This window comes from Ostrea edulis, chromosome 7 (genome assembly GCF_947568905.1).
Source record: "Ostrea edulis chromosome 7, xbOstEdul1.1, whole genome shotgun sequence".
NCBI lineage: Eukaryota > Metazoa > Mollusca > Bivalvia > Ostreida > Ostreidae > Ostrea > Ostrea edulis.
In genome coordinates, this window is record NC_079170.1 from 38,252,115 (window position 1) to 38,279,269 (window position 27,155).

The window sequence follows — 27,155 nt, forward strand, 5'->3', positions numbered from 1 at the left end:
CTTTTGTTGTTCTTATGGGATCCTGGTTAGAATAGAGCCTCATTACTCCTTGCTTGTTGTAAGAGGCAAAATCCGAAGCCCCGTGTCACAACAGGTGTGGCACAATAAAGATCCCTCCCTGTTGAAAGACTGTAAGCACCGATCACAGGCCTAAATTTTGCAGGCCTTTACCAGCAATGGTGACGTCTCCATGTGAGTGAGAGTCTCAAGAAAAACGTTAAACAATATTCAATCATTCAATCTTATCGGATGATTCACAGGAGTCGGCAATTTTATCAATAAAGTAGAAATATATGAGAAATGGGCATAAATACTACCACTGAGCTTCGCGAGCTCGCTACACTCACGAAGCTCATTGGTAGTATTTATGCCCATTTCTCATATATTTCTACTTTATTGATAAAATTGCCGACTCCTGTGGATGATTCGGCTTCGTCAGCCATTTTTGATTTTAGATAAGTCGCCGCAGGAATATTCGTATTATTAAAAAAAAAAATCCGACGTCGGCGATTTTCGATTTTCAAAATGACAATCAATTATTCACATCGTTTCTGTTAGAGCGACCGACAATCGAAAGTCGGTCACAATCGGTACATCACTAATTCTGACCATGACTTCCCATTTCTGCTTCACTTGTACATAAGCCTTTTGAATTTACAAAATGCTGACCTCCTCAAAATATTATTAGATTTACCTGACTTCTATGTTTTTCATTTTCCGTTCCACATTTTGCAAGATCTGTACGTTTCTAGGGGCTTGGCATGAATGTATTCATGTGGCATGATTTTGCACGAAACAATTCTTGCATGGACACAGGACCACATGCAGGCACCTGAATTTCTGTCAATAAGTCGCTCAATAAAGCCAAATATTGAAAACTCCTACCCCTTCTATATATGAATATATATATGCATTCGCATACATGCCAACTTTCCCAATTTGTGCGGGATTCTCCCGATTTGAAGCAACTGAAAAGACAAATCCCGATATCCCGATCGGGATTGCAAAAATACCCCGAAATCCAGATTTTCTAAAAATATCTCCCATTTTACGACAAAAAACCCCCATTTCCAACCGGAATTTGAAATCCCGCGTCATTTCTGAACTGGCCAATCAGAAATCGGGACAATAGTCAGCCATTGCTGTTTACCTGTGTCGCATAGTGTCGGGTTGGTCTGCCTGTGTCGGGGTGTTTATTGGACAGTACGAAGCATGTTTTGATAGTAATTAATCGGGAAGACGGATTTCAAATTGGCATATCCTTTACACAAACGTGAATGACAACGATGATAGTGTCACCACCAAACAATCGGACATTCCCGATTTTTGCCTCTCGCTGACAGCATTCAAAATTTGCAATAAGATACGTCAAATATATATTTTTTCCAACTATTAGAATATAGGTTATCCAAATATATCTGTCTGAAGCGATGTATTATATAATCTATATAGTGTAGTATTCATTAAATATACTTTGTGATGTGTAATTCGCATAAGTCTGTACTGAATTTTATATTTAGCAAGTAGCCTTAATTTACAAGTAAAATCGTATATTTTGATGTGTTTTTTTCCTGGTAATTATTTCAGATGTCATGGGTGCAAAGGTTTTGTTCGCAAACTTCATAGCAAGGCAGATCACTCCTTTTCTGGTTGCAATGCAGATTAACACACCAGACTCTGCAAGCCCATGTTTACAGACAAGCAAGATTGCCTTTGTAGTCATACCTAAATGCATGTGCTTTAATTCAAATTTTGATACATAGACCAGCCAATGTTTATTGTATGGTGTAAAAGGATGCAACCTAAAGTATTATTTGATAATATGTATGCGACTTGTTGTTGGAGAGGATTTTTTTTGCTGAATAAATGATTTTAATAAAATATTTATGTATATCTTTCAAAGTTTTTTTTTTTATATAGTTAATGGTCAAACACACTTGATGTTGTATTAATATATGATACATTTACAATGATTTTATTGATATTTTATTTCAAAAGACAAATATTTATTTTCATGCTTTAATGTCATGAATTTTGAGCTTTGAAAAAAGGTTGTCGCGCGCAAAATCTCCCATGGGGATTCTTAAAAGTTGGCATGTATGTATTCGTACTCATTCATATACCCTTGAGTGCCCAGTAGTCGTGCGCTTAAGAAAATATTCGTTTCAAGAAATAGTAAAATGAAATATTAGCTAATCTCACATGATATTTTAACTTACCATGTTAAAATCTTACTTTCTCTTTATTCAAAATATTCCAAAGCAGTTTATCAAATTTATTGTTGAGGCACAAAACAAGTGAAGTTCAACGTCAGCCATATTTGTTTAGGACCAGTAGTCGTGCACCCGGATGTAGCAGTAAAATGAGGCTAAGGAAACACATTTTATTGTTCAGCAACGTTTTTACCACATTCCTTTTATGCATTTGCACTTCCATACAGTGAATAGAGAAAAATATTACATTAAATCAAATAAATCCCATAGTGCCCTTCTCCATGTGAACATTTCCTTTCCACGTGAAAAGGTTTGGATGGTGACACTAGGCGTATACTTATTCGCTGCCTTACGGACACTAATGCACACATCCTTGACAGCCAGATAGACATTGATAAGTCGACTAGGACTGTATTGTCTCAACTTAACATTTGATTTTTTTTCTTTGAAGTCTAAAAACATTAAAAGAGATAACTTGTATGGCTATGCACTAATTCCCGACATTTTGAGCAACATTCCAAATGCATAAGGACTACCAACTTTTCAATAAACGAACAAATAAAATGTTTGTCCTTATAAACCAATCGAAATACACCACAACCTTCACATTGGATTATGCTAATTAGCCATGTGCTTGGTACGGCCACCGGTTGCGGTTCAGCATGATTAACACGTGCTTTCACAGTCAGGGAAAAAAGCATTAACAAAATGGCGGGTATTTTGGGTGTATAATTGTATTATTATCAATCCTTCCTGTTTGCTTCCCATATTTCACTCATTGTAAAAATATGGATGCTCTCTTTAATTATCTTAAAAAATCAGCTCCTCATGACGTAATATTTAGGCATGGGCCCCAACAATGACAACAAACAAAATGGCGCACGACTACTGGGCACGCTCGACTTTAGGACCTTCAGCCATATAGAGGGGGTAGGAGTTTTCGGTTTGCATGGAACGCTGAGTGTTTTGCAACAGAACGCTGAAATATTAAATATCTAAACACATTACCGTAATCTGACCCAACATAATCACTAATCATGATGATTACTTGATCACAGTAACTCTTGGATTCTCGTTCAAGTCTCACCGCCAAACTAAGTTTGCAATATAAGGTATGCCGAACCCGACAGCACAAAACTTGAAATGTTTTCCACTTTGAGATAGTATATAATATCATATGTAATATGTATGTATACATTCATCTTTTTTTTTTTTCACTCCAAAGACAATTGCAAAAACAAATTACTTTTCTAAGATAAAATATATATAAATCATTTAGGACCTACAGCAATTTTTTTAGGAGGTGTGAAATTTCACATTTTCTGAATTAGAATAAAACAAAGTGGCGGCTTCAAAGGGATTGAATATTTTCACCAAAATGTCATTATATATGTACGTGTTATTTTGGAATATCTATTTTCCCCCGCAACATCTGTACATCACTGAAAACAACTCCGAGTCAGAAAGAAAAAGTCACAATCTGAGGCCTTATTTAACAGTCGATGTATATACCTATGGCACGCCAAATTCACTAAATGAGCTAAACATAGTTTCTCGACTGTAAGCTATAGTTTACGGACCTAATTTTGGATAAGTCATAACAGAATGTTAAAATTATTAATATGCTTCAAACTTCCATTTTTCTCCTGTAATTGAATAGGAATTGTATGCGTTTTGAAAGATAATAATTTATAAGTGCCCAAAAGACTATATTGAGGCTTATACGAGGGATTCTCTGTATGGGCTTTATGAGTGACTTATTGACAGAAATTCAAGTGCCTGTGACAGGACAAACACTTCATGGACACCTTCTCAAATATATGCATGGAGTAGAAAAGATTTTCTTACATTTGATACATTTTCACCATATGGCCCTATAGCGCCTGAACCCTTGACTATGGATATCACAATTTTAATAGAGGGCTTCGTGTACATATCATAACAATCAATGGCGGATTTAGAGGGGGGCGCACCCTCGTGAAGTGGCGCCCCGGGCCCCGTAACCGCAATTCCTGGATCCGCCCCTGACAATACATAGAAGAGTTGTGAAAATATAGACTTTTCAAGCATATCTGGCCCCGCCCATTAGACCCCAGGGGTGGTAATGTCATTTTCACATTTTTTTCCCCCGGACATATATCCATATGAGTGAAAGATTCTCCAGAGGGGCGTTAAACAATATACAATCAATGCTCTTATGCTAGAGGTGCTTCAAAAATGATAACAATTTCAAGAAGTTATAAAGATGCTTTGTTAACGGACGATGGACGACGCTCGACACACGTCGACGGACGAAGACCAATGTCAATAGGTCACCTGAGCCACTTAAAAAAGAATAAAGTGTCAACATTTACATTTGTACAAGGATTTAAATTTTACTATTAACTCCATGATTTATTTATCAAATCAAGGTACAGCGATTGGTAACCATCTCACACACACACTCTCTCTCTCTCTCTCTCTCTCTCTCTCCGACGTAATCTCTTAGGAAAGAATAGGCACGTGTGTTATCGTTGTAAAGACAATGAAAAGTACTATTTTACGTAGCTATAGACACTCTTATAAAAGTTTACCCAATATTCTCTTTCGAATTTGAGAAAACACACCAGTTCAGGATACATTTGCTGCCTTTTACATTCTGTGCGTTAAGTTTATGGGAGTATCATTTTCTTCATCAAAGTGCACAACGCGAGTCAACACATCATGGCTGACTCATTCCACAAAGTGAGATAAACAATTCAGGAACCTGTGCACTGCAAACGCTGACAAAATTTATGAGATTTAATTCTTGGGATAATTCAGCGACACACATGTTGGGAGGAATGAAAATTATTTAAACTAAACGAAGTTTAATAGGGAGGGGGGGTGTGTTCTATGAATGGTTATTCTTGACGAGGGGTTGAGGTGGGGTGGGAGCAAGCGTGAAATAAAACTTTTCCAACTACATTGTAATGGTTCTCAAGGGGCAGCAAGAAAATACATACAAATGTATACATATATCAACAAAGAAAATGGAGTGATTATACGACACATTATAATTTAAACACTATGTCACTGTTATTAGTTGCATATATTGTTCTAGATAAATTTCCCGATTAGATTCAACATAGGTGGCTTTTCAGAACACAGTATTTGATGATTTTTTCATCAGTAAGCGTATTAAAAATCCGTACAGTTTCTCCTTTAATATCACGAAAGCTTTTCTTTCGTTAACAAACTTTTTCACATTTAATTTTAATATAACAACAAATAATGAAGTTCCCCTCCTAATGAGCCGGAGTTAATTGCCATATTTCAAAATTAATAAAATAATTGGTTTTATTGTGTGCATGGGCAAAAAGATGAAATGCATGCTTGTTTGAATTTCTTTGCTAAACATAAAAAGTTGGGTGGGTTTTTTTTTCAATTTCTAAAAAACTTTCTTTCTTTTTTGAATTTCCTTCTTTATAAACTGTCTTACTGTTATGCCCTCTGGGCCCAAAATTGGAATAAACCTATCTTATCTTATAGTTCAGATTTAATGTGTACTAAAACTGCCAGATGCAGAAAAAAGGTACCCAAGTACTTATATAATAGGGTGTATATTTAACATGATTGTTCTAGAATCTAACCTCTCCTAGCCTTTTTCGAGACAATGATTTTTGTTTTCTTAACACCAATCATTACAATTTATTTCTGAATATCTATTATCTGTTGTAAACCTTCTGCTGATGTTGACATATTACTACATCGTCTGCATACATTAAACAATTTAAATTTTCATTTAGAAGTGATACGGTATCTATATACAGTTTTGAGATACAATGGATATTGCATGCTAGCTACTGCATGGCTTTGGTAGAATTTTAGTTCATCATTAGAAATTGATCGAAGAGAAACTGTACACTAATCTATCAGGCAGGATAATTGAAGATCATATTTACTGACAATTAGTAAACGATAGTGAAAACCCATGGATACACTAAAGGATTACCCCCCCCCCCCCCTTAGGATTTTGAGCTTTGGATTAACATAAGCCTTTTACATGTATGTTTTTTTAGGAGTTACGGGGTGTTGGGGGGGGTGGTACCCAATTTCAACACATTTGAAAAAATCCGGGATCCGCGCATGAATTGCTATAGTCAATCGATTTTGACATTAAATGACCCATTAACGGTTATATACATGTACGTAGCTATGGTCATGCAGTAGATATTTACTTAATAGGAAGATAGTTTGAATTTCTTATCCATAGACAGTATTCACAGATTTTCTAAAGCTTATTAATTGTGTCTGATTCTCATAGTAACATTGACAGTATAATAAGAAATTACTTGATCACATTTTCTATATAGCAATTCGATGGATGTTGAGCTCGTAATGTTCTTCGGGATTTTGATAACTTTTTATCTTGTTCTTTCAAACAACGGTAATATAAATGTGTAACTCGGGATTAACTAAGAAACTATGCTGAGATATGTTACAATGTGAATAAGATAACAAATATTTCATATTTGTTCAGCAAGTGTAGTTTAAATTAAAGTTTCTTCACCAAACTTGGGTCACTAAAGTTTTAAATATTTTTTCTAATAAGATCCAGATTATCAAAACCTATTCTTCACTAGGATGAAGCCATGTTCTATTCTCAGAGCCTCTGTTTTATCACCCTATAGCTCCCCACATGGGCCTCAAACTCCAAAACTTTCTCTCGCCAAGCTCGACAACATGTTTCGAAAAGTATCAAATTTCTTATCAGCACCTCTGTATATTGTGCATTTCGTTCTTGAGCTGATGTATGTGGTGGATCCAATCATTTGTTGCTGAATGAAAAAATTCCTAAAATGTTAACGTCCTTAAAAATAGATATATTTACGTGTATTTAGTCTCTCTCTCTCTCTCTCTCTCTCTCTCTCTCTCTCTCTGAAATATGAGAGAGTTTGGTTTAAAGTAGCAGGGAGCTGAACCCTTTTCTTAGAAGTGTCGTGTACATAGAGGGAATCAGAGTGATTGTTCAGGATTTATAATTAACTGATTCGATTGCCTTCTGTTTATTTTATATATGTCTTCGATGTTACTATATAGACACTTTGGCACATGATAACAGGGATCTCAATATTCTTACTTATTGTATGATCGGAAAAATAAGATTTGTTTTCTACAAAAGATATGCACCAATTACAGCTATATGGTGCTGCAATGGTTGTCTGAAATAGCTACAAGTTTATATCTTAGACTATAGGAGCTTATTTCTAAGCTCTCATAATTATTATAATGCATATTTTCCTAGCTTGAACAACATTATTATGGTTACACAATTCTTTATCATATTGACTTAATTTATAAAATTAAATTTGAAAAGCAAATGTCTAGCTAATAGTTTTCTTTTGCATCCAGCACAGTCAATGTATAATTCACATGCTACCAAATTTTGTGAGATGAACACAAGAGAGCATGAATTTGGGTCTTGGGTGGAGAGAATGTTCTGTGTGAGAGAATTAATTAGGAGCTAGTACCTCGTGAGAAAGGAGAGATCGTGTTTGGCAGTGAAGATGTAAAAGTGATTCACAAGTAGAAATGTAAATAAACTTGTATTAAAATAAAGCGATGGTATATTTTTAACACTGTTCGTTATCTTCAGTTTTTTATACAACCAGCACCGTCATAGAAAGGATCATTGTGACACAATGTCTTGGTGAAAATATACACATGTTATGCTATTGTAAAAGAAATAAGTATTTCTTATTGCATCAGGAACATCCACAGAGGTTTATCCAATACTCCCTTTCGAATTGTAGAAAGAGAGAGAGAGATTTCAGTACGGGCATATCCCCACAGCTAATCAATATATATGGGGAATATAACAGTAAGAACAGAATATGCATGTCTACATAACAGGGCTAACCCCCCCCCCCCCCTCTCTCTCTCTCTCTCTCTCTTTCTCTGTCACATCAATCAAATTTACAAAGTTGGGACGTTCTTACAATGTTTGTGTGAGGAAAAGTAAAATAACAATGACAAGGGGAGAAATAAATATATTGTTGTTATGGGTAGGTCTGTCTCATAGTGTAATTTGCAGGTAATCAGTTCAATAAATGTCCTCAGTGCATGGTAGGGATTTTCTTCCTTCCTTCTCTCCTTTCTTTCTCTCTTTCTTTCACTTCATTTCATATTCATTGAAAATGTCATCAATATGTAAGATACATTTCAAAAAGTATATTAAATATTGCACGATTTTCCAAAGTGAAAAAAAAAAACAAACCACATTTGTTAATATATAAAATAAAAAGTAAAACGACACTAAACAAAATTAGAATTAAAGATTGCACCATGAGTTGAAAATAGAGAGATGTCCCCCTTTACTCTCTTCATTTCTCTTGCTCAAGTTTATGCGTAGAATGCGAGGAAAAGAGTTTATTAGTTTTAGTATAGCTGTACATGGTTACATGTACAATCATTGATGTCACTAACGATTACAGATTAAGTACGTGTGTAATTTTAAACTCACCCGATCTGAGTTCTCTGGTTGCTGGATGCTCTTTCTGCCATCTGTAAGATAATAAGCACTTTATCAATTAATATTGAAAAGTGTCGAGAGGACCATCAGATCTGAATATTTATTTATTGAAATTTTCTTACCGTTTCCAGAAATAAAGAAATCCCAATTGAAAAATAAATCACAGAACGAAGAAAACAGCAAAAACAACCACTGATATGTAATTTCACAATAAAAGCACACATATATTAGCACAATTTTAAAAGAAATATATATCCAAACTGAAATATAATGGAAATGATTAGTAAACAAAAGCAAAAATTGTTGAAGACGATTGCGATTGCACTTGTAAGATGATAGCTTAGAATTTTCACTGCCGTCGCTTTTGGAGCAAATTAAGTGAAAGGTCATTGAATATTTGGAATTTCCTGTTCAGTCACACATCCTCAACGCATGCGCCTTGAATGCATTTGGAATTAAATGATAAGTTAAATCTCCCCCCCCCCCCCCCCCCAATCTATCTCCATTTTCAAATTTGTTTTTGGGACTAGCTGTGTTTTCATTTGATATTGCTAAACAAAATAGCATATATCATTTATTAGAGATAGGTTTGCCTTTATATTAGATAACTTTATCCTTTTAGTTCTTAATAGCTGTAACACAATTCATACACTCTAGGCCTATATGTTTCATTCAAAACTAAAATATTATAAACTGTATTTTTCATTTATATAACTTTAATATACGTCCATTATAGACGATATATAGCATGGAGGATCTAGCTGTTATTTCCTCTATCTGCTCGTACTTTGTGAATCAGATAAAGCAGAGTTCTTATTGAGCTAGGATCATAACACTCGGTACATATATCTTTCCCATAACTATGGAAGGTCAAAGGCTATTGTCAAACTTACAGACGGGGATAGTTCTATATCACAAGCACGAAACAAGATAGAAACAGTACTAGCAAGGCTATTATAATTAGACCTGATACACATGTTCAAACATCATAGTCTATATATGCGTCAAATATTAGAATTCTATTAGCACAAAACAGATTGAAACAATACTAACAGGGCTAGAAAAATTAAATGCACCCCCATAGACGGACTTTATGATACTAGTATTATGATTCTCTCTCTCTCTCTCTCTCTCTCTCTCTCTCTCTCTCTGTATGTGTGCGCGCGTGTGTTCATCTACCAGAACATTGTGGGAAGGATAAAAGAGTATTATACAGGCAAAAATAATCAAACCTGATACACATGTCCCTTATGGTGAGAGGAAAATGCCTTAACTTCTCAATGTCAAACTTTCATGGTTAATCGTGGCGGAAAAAGTTAAAGTACTAATGAGACTATGATTACAAAACTTGGTATACATGCTCCCCGTGGTATTATTGCTAAGATTGTATTTTCGCTTCTCAAGTTGTACTCTATTCAATTTAACAAATAACACTGAATGCATTGTACAGGTGTATTTTGCAGCGTAAGCATAGAGTTTTATTTTTAAGGTCTTCCGTCGAAACGATAGAGCTTTCACGTGAGCTTTTCAAATCATAGTTCGACCGTTTGTGAAAAAAGATTTCGATAGGAATACAATTTTTGCTCATGTGATGTTTTTTTTTTTCTTTTTTGAAAACAATCTTAAACTTATTTTCATAATTTCCAACGTTTGCAGTTGTGTGCTTTGTGTTTGTTTTCCAGAAAAAACATTAAGATAACATTGAAATACATGACAAAAAATATATGGTACCCTCCACCAATTTAACTTTGCGTATACGGGAAAGTATTGGATGCTTTATGTTGTTAGCCTTTCTATTTCCGTATTATCATGTTGGTACTCAATGCAACACGTATCTAAATATTAATGTTAATTTTGCGATTATATGAGTCATGGTGATTTCGTACAAAATTAAAATTCAATTCGTTAAAAAATGCACGTATCTAGAAAAAGTTAAAAATATTGTTTCACACTATAACACATAAATATAAATATATATAGGTTTGTGATTGATTGATTGAATATTTTTAACGTCCCTCTCGAGAATAATTCACTCATATGGAGACGTCACCACTGCCGGTGAAGGGCTGCAAAATTAGGGCCTATGCTCGACGCTTATGGCCATTGAGTAGGGAGGGATCTTTATCATGCCACACTTGCTGTGAAACGGGACCTCGGTTTTTGCGGTTTCATCCGAAGGACCGCTCCATTTAGTCAACTCTTACGACAAGCAAGGGGGTGCCGAGGACCTATTCTAACCCGGACCCCCACGGGCTTATACATTTGTGAGTGTAGGTCACAATTTCAAGGTCTTGGTAGGGTCAAAGGTCAATAACGACTTGTTTCTGCTACCGAAACGTTTGGAAGCATAGCCATCAATTAGTGTTTTGAAATACTATTTTGGGGTGGGTGGTTTTTTTTAAATATTTTTTTTTCACTTCGCCAAATTTTATAGGAGACTCAATACATACCTAAATCAATTAATTGTGCACAGCAGATCAAAACAATAAAGTTAACGTCAATATTAATTTTATAATTATACATGTGTTATTGTGTGTATGTTAGTGTGTTCGTATGTGTGTGTGTAACACTGGTCTTGTAGACACTCTAGAGGCCATATTTTTGCTTGGTTGAGTTGATACTTTACATGTAGCTTTGTTATCAAAAGAGGTAGAAGACCGTTGATTCTTGGGATCAAAGGTCAAAGTCACCACATAACTTCATAGGAAAAGCTTTTCGACACTCTAGAGGCAACAATATTTTTGCTCGACTATGTAAATTTCTTATCAACACAGGAAAACCCCTATATGATCTCGGGGTCCAAAGGTTAATGTAACTACCGGACATTATGAAAAAAGCTTATAGACACTCATTGAGAGGGGATATACCCCCTCTTGCGGAACTCTTGTTGACCTAGATAATTCTGGAATAAGAGGTCCTTGACCCAACCTGTCAAAAGGACACCTGCATTTCTCTCCGTTCATACGAAACAGGGACAGTTAAGGGGATGTTTTCTACATCTGGATATAGAGGGAAAATAATTGTGTAAGGTTATGGAATCTAGCTCATATTTTTGATGTTGAAAATCCCTTTGTGACCTGCGACTACCTGAAGTTAGGGGAAGTCTTGCTCATGCTTAGTCCTGGGAATATGCAGTTACCTGTTTGCATGACTAACACTCTATATGAGTACTTGATAGAGCTGCTGTTGTTATTTTATATCCTTTTTTTTTTTTTTTTTAATTTTCATTGTATTGAGCGTGGATTGTTCAGCAAATAACCGGATACCTTGTAAATAGTACACATTGACGTGTATAGAATGTTATTCTATATATGATATCTATATACATATGTTTACTGCAGGAGTTTGTTTTATATACCGGTATCTCGCTGTTATTTCTATATTAATGTAAATAATATATATCTAGCATAGATTTTACAATAGAGCATAAACACTTTTCATGGAATTCTGATGGTCTTCATTACAAGAATATTTTTAGATACCTTTACAATATTAAAAATCTGCGTTAAAATTTTACTCTTTAATAGTATTTTTACATTTTTTTCCCGTAAATTTAAATTCTGAAACATTTTTAGAATGATCAATGATATGCAGTTTTTCGCTACAGTCCTCACAAATGGTTTCAGTTAGGCCCTTCATATATACCTTAATGACGTAACTATTATATGTTGGTCATGGGGAAAAAAGAAATATGATAAAGGAGACGTTATTGAATATTACCAACTACACTTATAATCTAGTTTCTTATTTACCGATGGACCAAAAATCGGTCCTATCGAAACCTCTTCTTTCTCAATGTTAGACTTCTTCGTAAAGAACAATTGGGCCAAATTTATCCGAGACACTGAAGAAAAATAAGTTGACACCTTTAATGCAGTTATTTGTCAAAACACAGTGAATGAGTGATGACACAGTAGAGCTTCGATATTTTGATAAATACATGTAATACATACGGTATATATAGTCTTTGGAAATCAGGTCTTTCAATACCCGGTTCGATCTTTTGCTAGCTAAGTTATTTCAATGTTATCGAAGGGCAAAAAAGGGTCCATAAGGCTGTTGCATGAAGGAAGGAAAATTTGAAGTGAATGATGTCTGATTTGTCGACCACAGAGGGTATCATTCATGCATTCACTCGCTGCATCCTTACAGACTCGAAAGGAGGCTTGGAAAGCATTATATTTATATGTTTTTCTCAGAAAAAAATGTCTTTGACAAAATCATATCTAAAAGACTATATATACCGTACTTAGCTAAAATTCTGAAATATGTACGGGTGACTGGTTTTAGCTAGACGGGAATGGTGCACAGGTAAGGGTGTCAAAGAACAAAGGAAAATAATGACAGGTAACCTATAATCTGTTTTGTAACACATCACAGGTAATTTGGTTTAGTATTAAAATTGGGCAGTAAAATTCCATTTCAAAAAAAAAAAAAAAAAGAAAGACGTGAGATTAATTCTTTAGTTTTATACATGAAACACATTTAGAAAAGGACAAGGGACATTTTTGGCCAAAATTGGTCGCGCTTCAAAAACCGATCATATTTTGCAGGTAGAAAGGTGATAATTTTCTCGTTTCATTCATATATAACATGTACCATTTATTTGTTGCTGATATTGAGAAAATAACGTTACAATATTGCATTGTTAACTTTGACGCTGTCTTCCGACGGTCGCTTTTTCGGAACAACGTCATCGACTTCATATGATTCTTCTAGAATATTTTTCTAAAAGTTATAATTCTAACTTTTCATATAAAAATACTAATTGAGATCAAAGACTTAAAAACTGGCATGCTATGGAAAATACATTATGCATTTACATGTAACTTTATCGTGTTCACAATCTAATTAAAATTAGATCTTCCATCCGCTCCCCAGTTTTCGATACGTCGCCACGCGACGTATCGAAAACTGGGGAGCGGATGGAAGATCTAATTTTAATCAGATTGTCGTGTTCATAGACATTTTGCGGCAGAATCTTGTGTTAATTAGAGTGAGGAAAATAATGCGTGTATTTGCCAAAAATTTATGAGTAGAACGCAATCATATTTTCGAAGGCGCTGTTCGATGTCTTCCTATTCAAATGAATTATGGAAAATAAAATGGCTTGGTGATAAATATAAACATTTCGATTGAAAACGTCGATTGAGTCGGATAAAATTACTTGTTATGTCATGTACACCAAGGACTATATATAACAGGTCTGCTTACACGTGTATGTAATATACATGTACATGTTACAATACATACGAATATAATATGTCGGCCTGCATGCTGTGGGTATTTACAAAATACATTGAATAGAGGTACTAAACGATACAAATTTATGTTGCATGAATGGGATATAATTTTCTTGGGTACAGCAAAACACGTCAAGTAATATGCATGTAACTTCAGATGGTATATTTTATATAGCAAATATATTTTAAAACCTCACAAAAATGCGTCTGTGTTTATATCGTTACATTCCCCTAAATCGTCAACAAAGAGTAGTTCTCTCTCTCTCTCTCTCTCTCTCTCTCTCTCTCTCTCTCTCTAGCATTGCGTAGTTTTACTGATGTAAACACATCAAATGTGTATGTATATATTTAGAACATGTATCAGTTATTCTTCAAATGGACCCTGAGAAGTTGTTTCAGTACGTTTATAGACAATGTGGTATATTTAACATAGTCCTTGAAACGTAGGGCGTCCTGGCCATCATCATCTTCCAGCGCCTGAAACCACACATCCTCCACTTGGTGTTCAGGAATCAGAGGGAGAACAGTTGCTCTTCTAACGAAGCGATCTCATAAACTAAGAGAGAGAGAGAGAGAGAGAGAGAGAGAGAGAGAGAGTTTTAAAATCCATGGCAGAAGTAATAAACCATTCATGGACTAAACATTTCAATGTTCTTGAATTATTCCATATTCTAGGATGTTCAAATTTTTGTTTAAAGTGTTACATAGTGAAAATCATATTAGAAATTGCTATGATGAATCATATTGCAAATGTGATAGAATGAAAAATTATAACAAATACTGGGCTTATTGTGTGAAAGAAAAATAGTTTGAGATTGGTCTAGGGTAAATATTTGATGTGAACAAGAAAATACTACATTTGATTTGGAAAAAATTGAGTTATATAACTAAGTGAAAGATTTAATTAATTCGTCTTCAAAGTGTATTGTTTACAAGCATGTCATAGATCATTTTTTTCTTTACAATATTACCGCGGTGTAAACATATACATAATGATTATTTTATCTCTTGCCTAAATGTATCTTATTCATATTGTAAATTTGACACTTATTCCTATGTTTTATTTTGAGTCAACCTGCCCTTTGTTTACATGCACATTGTACATATTCATAGTGTTTACATTTTGTAACATGTGTGATCCAAATTATTTCAATTGCAATTACAATTAGTAATCATTCCACATTCCAGTTGAATCACTTTTATTTACTGAACATTGTTCATTTCTTGTTTTACACACTTTATTCCTGTCAAAACGTGATCGCCATTTGTAAGTTACAATAATATAAGTGCATATGTACTTATTTTCCAATATCAGCAATTTGAATGTTATATATTTAACCATGCTCTTGTCTCTTTGAAATAAAATACAGTTTACACTAAACATACATAGATAAGCATATGTTAAACCATCAATGAATTACACTATCTTATCCTTTAAAAATATACTTATATTTGTACACCTCTAGACAATGTCATTTATATATTAAAACATTATTTAAATCTTTGTCATTTCATACTGATAAGAAGAGATATACTTATAATATACTGTACATATATGTATATGATTTGCTTTCATAGGCCTGACTGATAATTACAGGTAGTTAGTCTAAAACAGACCATACCCAGGAACCACTCAGGTGTGAAAATCACAGTTTTAGCTAAGTGGGAATAACAATTTCAGAATTTTAGCTAAGTGAGAATGAATCCGTAATAATCCTACAGACAGATGGGCTGACAGACGAATGGACTGGTGATTCCTTTATACCCTCTCCTTATCTAATTAAGTAGAATCTGTCAGAGAACAGATTGTTACAAAATCTAAAAGGAAATGACAAAGTCTATAACTTTAAAAATAAAATACTTGTAAAATAAAAATATCTGTAACTTCATTGAATCTAAATAAAAATGACGGGTGCAAAATTTCTATTATATACTTAATATACATGTATACAAAAAGTTTGAATCAAATCTGTTAATTTTTTAAAAAGATAAATACTCTGGACAATGACATCAACCCCTGAAAATAGAAAATATACATGTATATACATAACAAAATGTGAAGATACTAGTAGTCGGAGCCAATGGAGTATGAACTTTTAGATACTAGATTCTCCAAAATGCATTTTTTTCTGGGATTGTTCTTTGTGTTGTTGTCGAAGAAATCGCTTATTTTTAGCTGGTTTTGTAATATGTTTCTTTTCAACACATCTTTTTAAATCGGATAGTCATGAAAACAAAAATAATATCTAATAAATGGGACACTCACAAATCAGGCATTTTTAGATTATACCAGCGTAGAGAGTCGCATACCCTTATATGTTTCATTTCTTGAATAATTACATTTTCATTGTTTTCGCCTTTGGTATCTTTACAAATAGTAATGATAGCCATTTTCTCGTGAATGCAATGCATTTGTTAACAATGCACGCATGGATTTTGATAAATACAGTATGTCTATTTAACGGCTTGGAATTCCGACAGAAAAAAAAGTGAAATGTAAATAAAGAATTAAATGCTAACATGAAGTATGCCTGTGTGAAGCATCGCAATTCATACCCTCGTGTATTTCCAAAAACTAAATTCATTTCTTGACTGAATCTGGACAGTCTTTTCAAAGACTCGTAATTCACAAACTAAATAAACCAAGAAATCATTGAAGGAATGTATACACACTTCATAAAACGTTCTTCTTTCCCGCTTGAACTCTGAAAGGAAAGCGAACGATGAACGAACACAGAAAGAAGGAAGGACGAATTCTTATATAAACAAGATTTAGAAGAAGTAATCACTATCGAGATAGGCAAAAAGTATAGTGTACCCAAAAATCTGTACTTTATGTAAGAATGATGTTGGAGATACCATGACTTGTTCAGCTTTAAGTGAGAGTAGAAAAAATACTTACATTTTAAACATACAAACAGACCAAATGTCATAAAAGTCTTTACTTTGTTCCCATGTAAAAAGTTATTTATTATGAGTAATCTTACCAAATTCATAAATGCATGTATCATTCACAAGAAAGTTATCCTTCCAGGTTAAAACAATACAAATTGTGCACTCTTGAATGCATATACATTTCATCAATTATTTGATTAACATTGTGTGTATATATGTATCTTCCTTATGGTAATTAGTGCAATATGAGAATAAATTGAATTGAATTGTAAAATGTTCGTTATATAACGACCTAGTTCGTCAATACAAACTATCTTTGGGTCAAATGCTGTCTGACATGTCTCATACCGATTGTTAAGCCGGGTTTTTTTTTGGCACACTGATTTTGACTACGGATAACTTCGTTTACCTGATCAGGATATAAGGCTCATAGCGGGTGTGTCCGGTCGACATGGGATTCTCACTCCTCCTAGGCACCCGATCCCACCTCTGGTGTGTCCAGGTATCCGTATTGGCCCAACTCTCTATTTTGTATTGCTTATGGGAGTCATGAGATTGACTATTCGTTATCTTCATCTTTCATGAAAGCATTTGCACTGACCGTTTATAAATTGTGACCAAGGTCAAAGTTGGTCAAACTCCAAAGTATTTTTCTTTCAGGGTCAAAATATTGCTACTCGAAGAAAAATCTGGTCTCAAGAAATACAATATACACTTGTGAAATATGAAAGTCCTATCATCATCCATTCAAAAGTTATGACCACGGTTTAAGTTTTTGCAAACAAACATGCCAAAAACCGATTACAGGGACAATAAATAGAGACTCATGCAATTTCGTAAGAAAGATGGTACATATGTACATGTACTATTATATGCATTTATATACCTTACGATGTAAATACTGGTTTTTGTTTTTTTGCACTTATGCAAGATAACTTACAACACTGTCTTTTATACTGATGGTAATACTGTTGAATATTTCCTATGCGAACAAAAATAGTAAACAATTGATAATAAGAAAATCAAATGACATGGAAACTTCAAGAAGATGTTAAGCATTGTTTAATGACGATCACTCATAGAAGTAACAAAATTCATCAAATGCCGAAGAGCGACTCGAAGTCACTCTCTGTATCATTTTATATTTCGTCAAAACAATTTTTACTAGTCAATCAAAAAGACCCTAAAAGTTACACTTATTTCATAATTTATTTGCCCCCCCCCCAATATATTTCACAATACATGAGAAAGATACAGAGAAAGAGAGAGGTTAATAGATTTGTATAGGACTTTTACTCCTCGTGAAAAAAAACACCCTGTTTGTTATTTTCAAGGCAATTCATTTGTTAGTATCATACCGTTATAAGAATGTTATGGAGGATATGAAACCCTTTCAAAAAAATATTGTATGCACACCTCACATTACATGCATAGGTAAAATAGCAATAAGAATCTTTACTTTCTCTGACTCAGCATAGGCTTAAGTATAAAATCCTTCTTAGAAAAAGCAACATGACAATAGATCTTCAGAAAGCAGAAAACAGCAAAGTCCTCTTATAACAATCATAACTACTTAACATTCCATTAAAGGGTGGTCAATATTAATAGTTTCGGTTTTATTGTACATACAATTTCATTTTTAATCAAGAATACTGTTTACTTAGAGTATCGTTTGTCTTCTATCAAACTGTTTTAGAATTTTATGTCAACGACTTGCTCAAGAACATATTTCCCAATATACCCAATCTAAACAAAGTTTATATTGCAATGTAACATTTCCGTGTATTATATGATGTGGTAAATTCAACACCATCGGTACATGTGAGAAGCATGCACAAATAAAACAAATTACATATATACATGTACTATGCACGCTTTCATATGTAGAGATACATGTACATGAAAAAGTAGATAAAAGTACAAGCATAGTATCATATCCTAACATTTAGAATTCTTTGTATTTTCATGATAAAAGAAAATTGTGGAATCATGATGATATCAGATTTTGACTACTGATACATAGATTTAAGATTTTAAAAGTTATTTGATTTTTTTTATGCATGGACGCGTACGCATATTTGAAAAAAATAAATGGATTATTAATCTCGTCATTAGATTTGTAGTGACCTCCAGAATTTAAAATTCACGGTCTCTGCCTAAAGAATATCAGCACTTAACAAACAGTCCAAAGAGTTAAGATATATACATGTACATACACAGTCAACTAACAAAGAACATTATAAGTATCCTGTATCAACACCCCAATTTTGGAAAGTACATGTACAAATAATACCTCCCCCTATAATACAAAGTTATATTGTTCATTTCTAAAATATATTCTACAACCACTATTTGATTTGACCTTCAAACATATACAATCATATTAGTGTTTGTTTCTATATACTGTACTAGTATTTAAAACAGTATGATGCACATATATAATGAAAATGTATAAGAGATTATACGATTAGAAAGTTTCAAAGATATATATTATTCTGCAGCCTAATGATTGCATAGTTTGGTAAACATAAACAGTCCCCTTCCCTTAGAAATTTGAAAAACATTTGTCGTTCGTCCTTCTTATAATCAATTATATCCCCTGTCAGATCATAGTTTGGTAAACATAAACAGTCCCCTTCCCTTAGAAATTTGAAAAAAACATTTGTCGTTCGTCCTTCTTATAATCAATTATATCCCCTGTCAGATAAGTTTAATTGCAAAGCCCAACTTAAAGATGGAAAAAATAAAATATCCCCAACTGCGAGAGAAAAATATGTACCGTAACAGAGAGAGAGAGAGAGAGAGAGAGAGAGAGAGAGAGAGCGAGAGAGAGCAATGTTCTTTTAATTAGCAGAATTCTGAAATTACTGTTCTGGATAGGGGAATTGGGTGCAGGTTGAGAACAATAGAATTTATTCATTTGCAACGAAAGGTGAAGATAATGAACAATTATCAATCTCATAACTCCTATAAGCAATACCATATAGAGAGCTGGGCAAACACAGACCCCTGGATATACCAGAGGTGGGATCAGGTACCTTAGAGGAGTAAGCATCTCCTGTCGACAGGTCACATCCATCGTGAACCCTATATCCGTAATAAAAATCTGTGTTTTACTAATTACCATGGGTAGTGAGAAATATAGATAAGAGATTTTCATCAAATCGATTTATAAATATTTCAGATTTTCCATATATCGTATACCAACGTATTTTCGTTATTTCCATTTATTTCTAAATTTCTAAACGTTTTGATCATTTACTCGATCTTTGTCAAGCTTTATATATCAAAACATGTTAAGCACGTTTTCTTTCATTTATGGGTTAATCACATCCACCCCTGCAATGCCCGAATATTATTTCTTCAATAGATATGAGTGTTCACGAAATAAAGAAACAGTAAGTTTATGCCTGAGAAATCACATATTGCAGTGTTAAAATCGCAATTTTGGCGAGGTGGTACAGAGATGTAGAAGTTTGGATGTAAAGTTGGAATGAACCTCCATGTATGAATTTATTGATGAATGAGAAAAAATATTATTCGGCATACATGCATTATGTTCAAATTTAAACTCCGTAAACCTGTAAAATTTTAATGATATCGATATCTGTCAAAAGACATTTAAAGCCTTCCATGACAACAAATGAAAAGTGAGTTTAATTAGATTTGGTGTTTATCCTTAATATATTTACAGCTTGTACATTTATAAGATTATGAAATAGAGCTGATAGATAAAACAGTTAACTGGATGACATTTGTAAAGATATCAAAACGAATTTTGATACAGAGAATTACATATGAATATTCCAAAGTGTGATAGATCTACACCTGCACAGATGTAGTGTAATATCAATTACAATAGAAACGGACGGGCATTAGCCGATAGATCATGTATTATGTCTTTGCACCATAATATAATTATATACATCATGCAATAGTGAGTTTCCCCAAATCGAAGAAAATTGTTCACTACCATTGGATGTAACCCCACATAAATAATATCTAAGATTGATAGTATCGTTTTTTTTCCCAACGAATTCTTAAAGACCAATGTAATTAAAATTAGATCTTCCATCCGCTCCCCAGTTTTCGATACTGTATCGAAAACTAGGGAGCGGATGGAAGTTATAATTTTAATTAGATTGCTTAAAGACGAACTGCAAAATTTATACGTTCAACTGTGATGTACAAAAAACTGGAGTGCTATTCCTTTCTAATCTAGAGTGACTTATATGTCCAATGCATCCGGTGTTTGATTTTGTATTTAATTATAAAATTGTAATTACCATAACAGCATATACCACATATCGTAACAGCATGCACCATTTATGTAGAGAGAAAAAATTACAACAGTCTAGGGGGAGATAACTTATTCCAAATTTGTTGTTTTCTTACATTTTATCATTTAATAAATTTTACAAATGTATTTTGAGTATTTGCTTTCCCCTTTACACAAACGAAGACAATTAAATATTTTCTTAAACTACCTTTATATGCTTTTCAATCGCCATCAGCGTAGAAAACGGAAAAAAGAGTATATTTAGTTGAATATTTTTTGAGAAATATGTTATTGTTCCAGGAACATACAATCATATTTCATTGAATTTTGAGAAGAATCGGCCTTTTTTCAGAAGTAAAGTTCGGGGTCATCATGACCACCAAGAGAGCATTAATGGTCCATGCATGGTTCTGTGATTTAAAAAAAATGGTAGCACTCTTCAAGAAATTCTGAGCGGATAACTATATAATGAATACAATGTTAAAATTGATCATCAGATTTTTATTTTTTATTAAAATAACAGTTTAACAAAAAACGTTCTTGTGGATAAGATGATGATTAAAAGTAGCAACAGAAAGTAGTACAAGATCAGCATGGTTTTGATTGTCAAGACTGATCATATACTTCAATCAATCACCACAGAGTCTTCAAGGAAGGGAACTGCAACCTGAAAAATAAACAACACAATAAACCATTAATCTAAATGCAATTTACCAAAAGTTAAAACATGTAGATTGAGGATATGTCCTTTGATATTTTACTTTGGAAACATGCTGCTACATGTAAACCTTTAGCACCCATGGTTGCCAGAGCTGGAATTTAACTTATCAATTTACAGTGTATAAATAATTCAGATCAAAATACTTCTTACCAGTAAAGGAGAGGGGTGTGGGTGGGTAGAACATTACTGATATATTGATGTTTTCAAATACATACAACATATTTTCTAGAGTATACTTTTCCCAAGAAGTTCAATGGTTCAATTTTGGGGTTTCAATGCAATTAAGCATTAACTTAGCAAATTAATTCTAAATGTAATGTTAAAGGAGCTCAAAATTAATTTTTAGAATATTATGCAATCATCAAGACAAGAGGATAAATTTAAAACGACCAAATAAAGATTTATGAAAAGCTTATACAAATTTATAGCAACATAGTAATGATTGCTCAATAGGGTATGGAAAGTAACTCTTCAGAAAATTTCCTTTGTTTACAATTTATTTTTAGACAACATGTTTACATTCCTTAGCCAGGAACAGCAACTCATTGGAATCCTTTCTTTGTTCTCTCAAAATATTATCAATTCTATTTTTTGTATTATGAGAAAAAATTGTTTAATGATCTTGTGTTATTAAATGTTGAACATTAATTTTTATTTCCGAGATTCTCCTCCATATACTACATGTGCTCGTTCATCATCTTATAACTTGTACGTCTCATGCGGCACTTAAATTAGTGAAATAAAAGTTTTCACATCTTTCTAAAAACTTTAAAAATCAATCTAGAGAGAAAGAATTGGAAAACTGATTATGAATAGAGAAGACTGTGGCTCTTCAAGATAAGCAAGTGTTTTTTAAAAAAAAATGGTTGTGTGTGTATGAGCAAAAGAGAAAACGCTTGAGATATCATGGCTATGCGTTTAAAAAAATCGTTTGGTAATATGTATTGATTCTTAATGTGCAATATCATTTAGTACTCTTACTGACTCTTCAGTGTAACATAGGAAATATGTGCTTCATGTAACACTGCCAGACTGCATACCAATTAAGCAAGGGTGAAGCACGGAAGTATCTTTTCAATTCCGATTGGGAATTACATAGCGCACATCTACATGTATTATAGATAATACTGAATAAAGATATGTCCTTTTTATAAGTAATTCATTAGTTATAATATCTGATCAAAGAGTAATATCTGCATACAGAAAATAAGTGTAAACAAAGACGAAGGTAGCTGCAGAGAAATGGTGAAATGTAGGTGTTAGAAGGGATACTGTTGAAAAATATTTGATAAATACTTACGATGGCCTGTACATCCATTATATTGTTGTGTTTAAATAATCCTAAATGCTCCACAAAACCAAAGAAATACAGATAATTTCATTCGAAGCGAACACTGTCCGCCATTATTTTCTCTCCGAAATGAGTGACTGACGTCACAAAGTATATATATTGTTCAGATTGCCGATTTTTGTAGCCTCGGCGATAGAAAATCATCGATAACTAAATATCTTCTGCAGAAATCCCGGAGATAAGATCAGAACTTTTAAATGAAACAATCCGTAACCTCATGCACTCTTTCGTTTTTCTATATATACCTACTTTTAAAAAGATAAAGCCAAAAAACCGGTGTGTCGACTTTGTATCTGAGATTCTCAGGTGGATATATATACTTTGAAAAAGGGTCCTCTTTATAAATGATCGATACTCGTTAAAACAAGACCTTTATCCACTAAATTTATGTTTAAATAGTCCTAGAAACATTGAATTTTTATAGAATGATAATGAAATGGCCATTCATAGAGTAATCTAAAAGTTATAGCCATTTAAAAAAGTGCAACGTACAAAGTCGACACGAATGTGTTGACCTTATCCCGTGTCGACTTTCTGCTGGTGAATATCAGGCCTCGTGTTGACTTTATGCGGGATTTTCGTATATATATATATATATATATATATATATATATATATATATATATCCTTTACTCTGTAGATGTAGTTGGATCAGTTGATATCTCACTATAAGTCAGTCATGCTAGACTTCCTGAAAATCACACATTCATTATCTAAGGAATGAATTTATTTATGTAATCATTTACTATACGATATAAATTTGTTTGGAGCAGTTTACGCTTATAGATTGTGAAGCATTGTATAAAAAGCGTAACTGCTCGAAACGAATTTATATCGTATAAAATTGATAAGAAATTAAATTTATTCCTTATAGTTTAATTTCGACATTAAAACATGTAAACATTTTTTTTATTTTATTTCGTAAACAGTAAATAGAAAGTGATTGCACCGCGAAAGGATTCGCTTAACAACATACCTACGAAATATCGACCGTGGAGGAAGACATATTGGTTCTTCTCATATCGAAGCAAATCTGCTTCATATTTAGATATTTTATTGAAAGTAGACATTAACGATAAACTGACAACTCAACTGTATGACAAACGGGATGATTTCAGCTTCTCCATCGTCAACTTCCCATATTTATGTAGCAATATTCCATTATCACCAGCATATGGTGTTTATATATCTCAACTGATTCGATATGCAAGAGCTTGTTCTGCGTATAGTCAGTTTTTAAATCGAGGTAAGCTACTGAAAAACAAGTTGATGGTACAGGGGTTTCAACAGTCTCGATTGAAGTCAGCATTTCGCAAGTTCTATGGTCGTTATAACGATCTAGTTCGTCAGTACAACCTCGCATTGGGTCAAATGCTGTCTGACATGTTTCATACCGATTTTTAAGCCGTTTTTGGCACACTGATTTTGACTGCGGATAACTCCGTTTACCTGATAAGGATATAGGGCTCACGGCGGGTGTGACCGGTCAACAGGGGAGTGCTTACTCCTCCTAGGCACCTGATCCCACCTCCGGTGTGTCCAGATGTCCGTGTTTGCCCAACTATCTATTTTGTATTGCTTATAGGAGTTATGAGATTGATCACTGTTCGTTATCTTCACCCTGCATGTATACTTCATTTATCAAATTTAAAAATGTACGATGGAGTTTTTAACGAATGCTGAAACCAGAAGATATGCGTTATTTACATGTATGTGTGGGTTATGCAGGCCTGATGTTTACTTCGCAGTGCAAGATCAACTTTGAAGTCGTTCCTACCAGGGGCGCTTGTCTCATAACCTAGACTTTGTAAGCTACATATATACGTCGCCTCATGCACCAGAAAATGCGATTTTTGATTTATTAAAAGATTTAAACTACAATGTGACTTACCATAACATGCAGCATCGTCGCTAATTAAATCCGACACGGTAAAGTATGTAAGCAAATCACAGATTCACGTTTTAAAATCGATGAGACATGACGTCATCTTTTACATTGTAGAAATATTCATGACGCATTTTATGCTTCGATAGGCGGATCAAGCAATCCCCCAAGTAAAAACATAATGAAACAGCAATTTTGCAAACACTTAATATTCAGTTTTGTATTTCACATAGGACATCGTTGTACACATTGAGCAGAGTTCGTTTTTGATTTTTTAACCATTCAAATTTTGTGTAACTGTATTTGTAAACAAAATACCACGTTTTATTTAGAAATAACTGGGAGGGTCAGACAATACCGTATTTTATTGTGCACGTTTAATCCCGTTGATTTTTAATTTCATAAATCGAAGTTCTATCAACGTAACAGTATTCCACGGTCCAATGTAAAATTAGAAAAGAAAAAGTGGTGTCGTCGTGGTTGTCAAGGGGATGTGTCCCCATACCAAGTTACATCTATGCAATTTAAACGAAATTTTTCAACGTATTCAGCCAATCAAATTGTGTGTTGCAAGTGAAATTGAATTATAAACATATAGATTGCAATGGGGTTTTTTTTAAAATATTGAACTTAAACTATTGGCAAAAGAAGACACTCATCTTCCAATGTGGAACAAACACTTCACAAAAAGAGCCTTCCATCAATCTGTACATACAGAAAGAATAGAAAAAATGCAAGGGTGATTGTTATGGAATCTAACATCTGGAAAAGCTCGAGAGATGTAATAACCTCCTAGCAATATGTATTTATTTCAAAGGATTATAACGTGAATGGAAAAATTAAAACATTTTCCTTAACTAGTGTATGATGTAAGTCATAAACAATGTTGAATGATGCTTGGTTATGTCCGATTGTAATAATATCACTAATGACATTTCGGAGGTCTTCGTCTTTTTATGGACTTTCTTCATTTTTCACCATGTCGATACAAGGGAAAAGATGATCTAATTCCTTAGGAGGTTTTCGTCGTTGGCTCTGGCTGTCAGAAAACATCAGAACATCAGAAAATATCAACACGTTTTTTTTCAATTATTTCAAGACAGTTTACATAATCTAAGGACAACTCATCCCTCGACATATAAAACCCCCAGACATATTTATTGTGTTTTGAACTTGTAATATTCAGAAAATTCATTGTAAGTTTTAGTGGTTTCCTGTTTAAGCTTAGTCATGAAGTACAATTACAACATCTCACCACTTGGTATAAACATCTTCTTTGCAGTTGTTCACCTTAATTATTGCAAATTAACATACAATATTTTCATTTGGCCTATTCATTGTGAGAATTTTCTTTCTAAAATCGACTGAATGATTTAAGCGTGCACTGATCTATTCCTTGTAATTAAAATTAAATGGCTAATTAATTGATGTATAGACAAATCTTTTTCTAGTGTTCTCTATAAAACAATATTTCATGGGTCGAGTTGTCTAAACAAGGGCGTGATTTGTGTATACAAGAGATTAAATTGAAAATAAAGTGAGAATTGTTTGGAAAACAAAGAACAATAAACAACTTTTGAACGGCAAACGAAAGGTCTTGTCACAGGGAAATGTGATATATGACAGCCCTATCGTATCCCATTCAAAAGTTCTCAGCAAGGGTAACATTTTGAAATTTTGGGTCAAGCAGAAACAGTGAAGAAAAGTCCAGAAAATTGTCATATCCATAAGTCTTTTAGAAATAGGTTAACTAAACCCAAACTCAAATTTGATCTGTAACCCATTAATATAAATTCAAGTCTGTCACAGGGTGACAATGGCGTATTTTAATTAGCAAATGTTCTATGTACTTAATTCATTTCAGATTGTTCAGTACACTTTCATTCATTCATTCATTCACCTGTTTACTAATCCATTCATGCATTGTCATCAGTAGTATAACGCCTCCCGATAGGGGGTTCAACTGAGTGCACTTTTTATGCAAATGAGGTCAAGCAAGGGCGTCTTTTGATTGGTCAAGCGGTGTCGGGGTCAACGGAGTGCACTAGGACGGGGTCAACCCCAGCAGGGGTTGT

The 27,155-nt window shown here is 33.6% G+C and overlaps 1 protein-coding gene and 1 long non-coding RNA gene across 14 annotated transcripts in view; both read right to left on the bottom strand.

The window, feature by feature from the left end:
- Positions 1–9,173, bottom strand: part of LOC130048105 (uncharacterized) — a 112,932-nt gene extending 103,759 nt beyond the window's left edge. For 9 of the 13 annotated variants that reach the window (XR_008796936.1, XR_008796935.1, XR_008796934.1 and 6 more), the window contains exons 1-2: positions 8,829–9,173; positions 8,698–8,738 (exon numbers count right to left, since the gene is read on the bottom strand). Coding sequence is in view for 6 of the 13 variants with exons in the window: in XM_056144271.1 (XP_056000246.1) it covers positions 8,698–8,738; positions 8,829–9,096 (309 nt within the window). In the remaining 7 variants the exon portion in view is untranslated. Of the gene's footprint in view, positions 1–3,221; positions 3,323–8,697; positions 8,739–8,828 lie in introns of those variants that run through there. The other 4 variants (XR_008796938.1, XM_056144273.1, XR_008796939.1 and 1 more) reach the window with 3 other exon arrangements.
- A 12,436-nt stretch (positions 9,174–21,609) lies between these two features.
- Positions 21,610–23,796, bottom strand: LOC125661780 (uncharacterized). Its single transcript, XR_007365097.2, has 2 exons — positions 23,145–23,796; positions 21,610–21,790 (listed from the first exon to the last, which is right to left on the bottom strand). It is a non-coding gene; the product is annotated as an uncharacterized LOC125661780 (long non-coding RNA).
- Between the last annotated feature and the right edge of the window lie 3,359 nt (positions 23,797–27,155).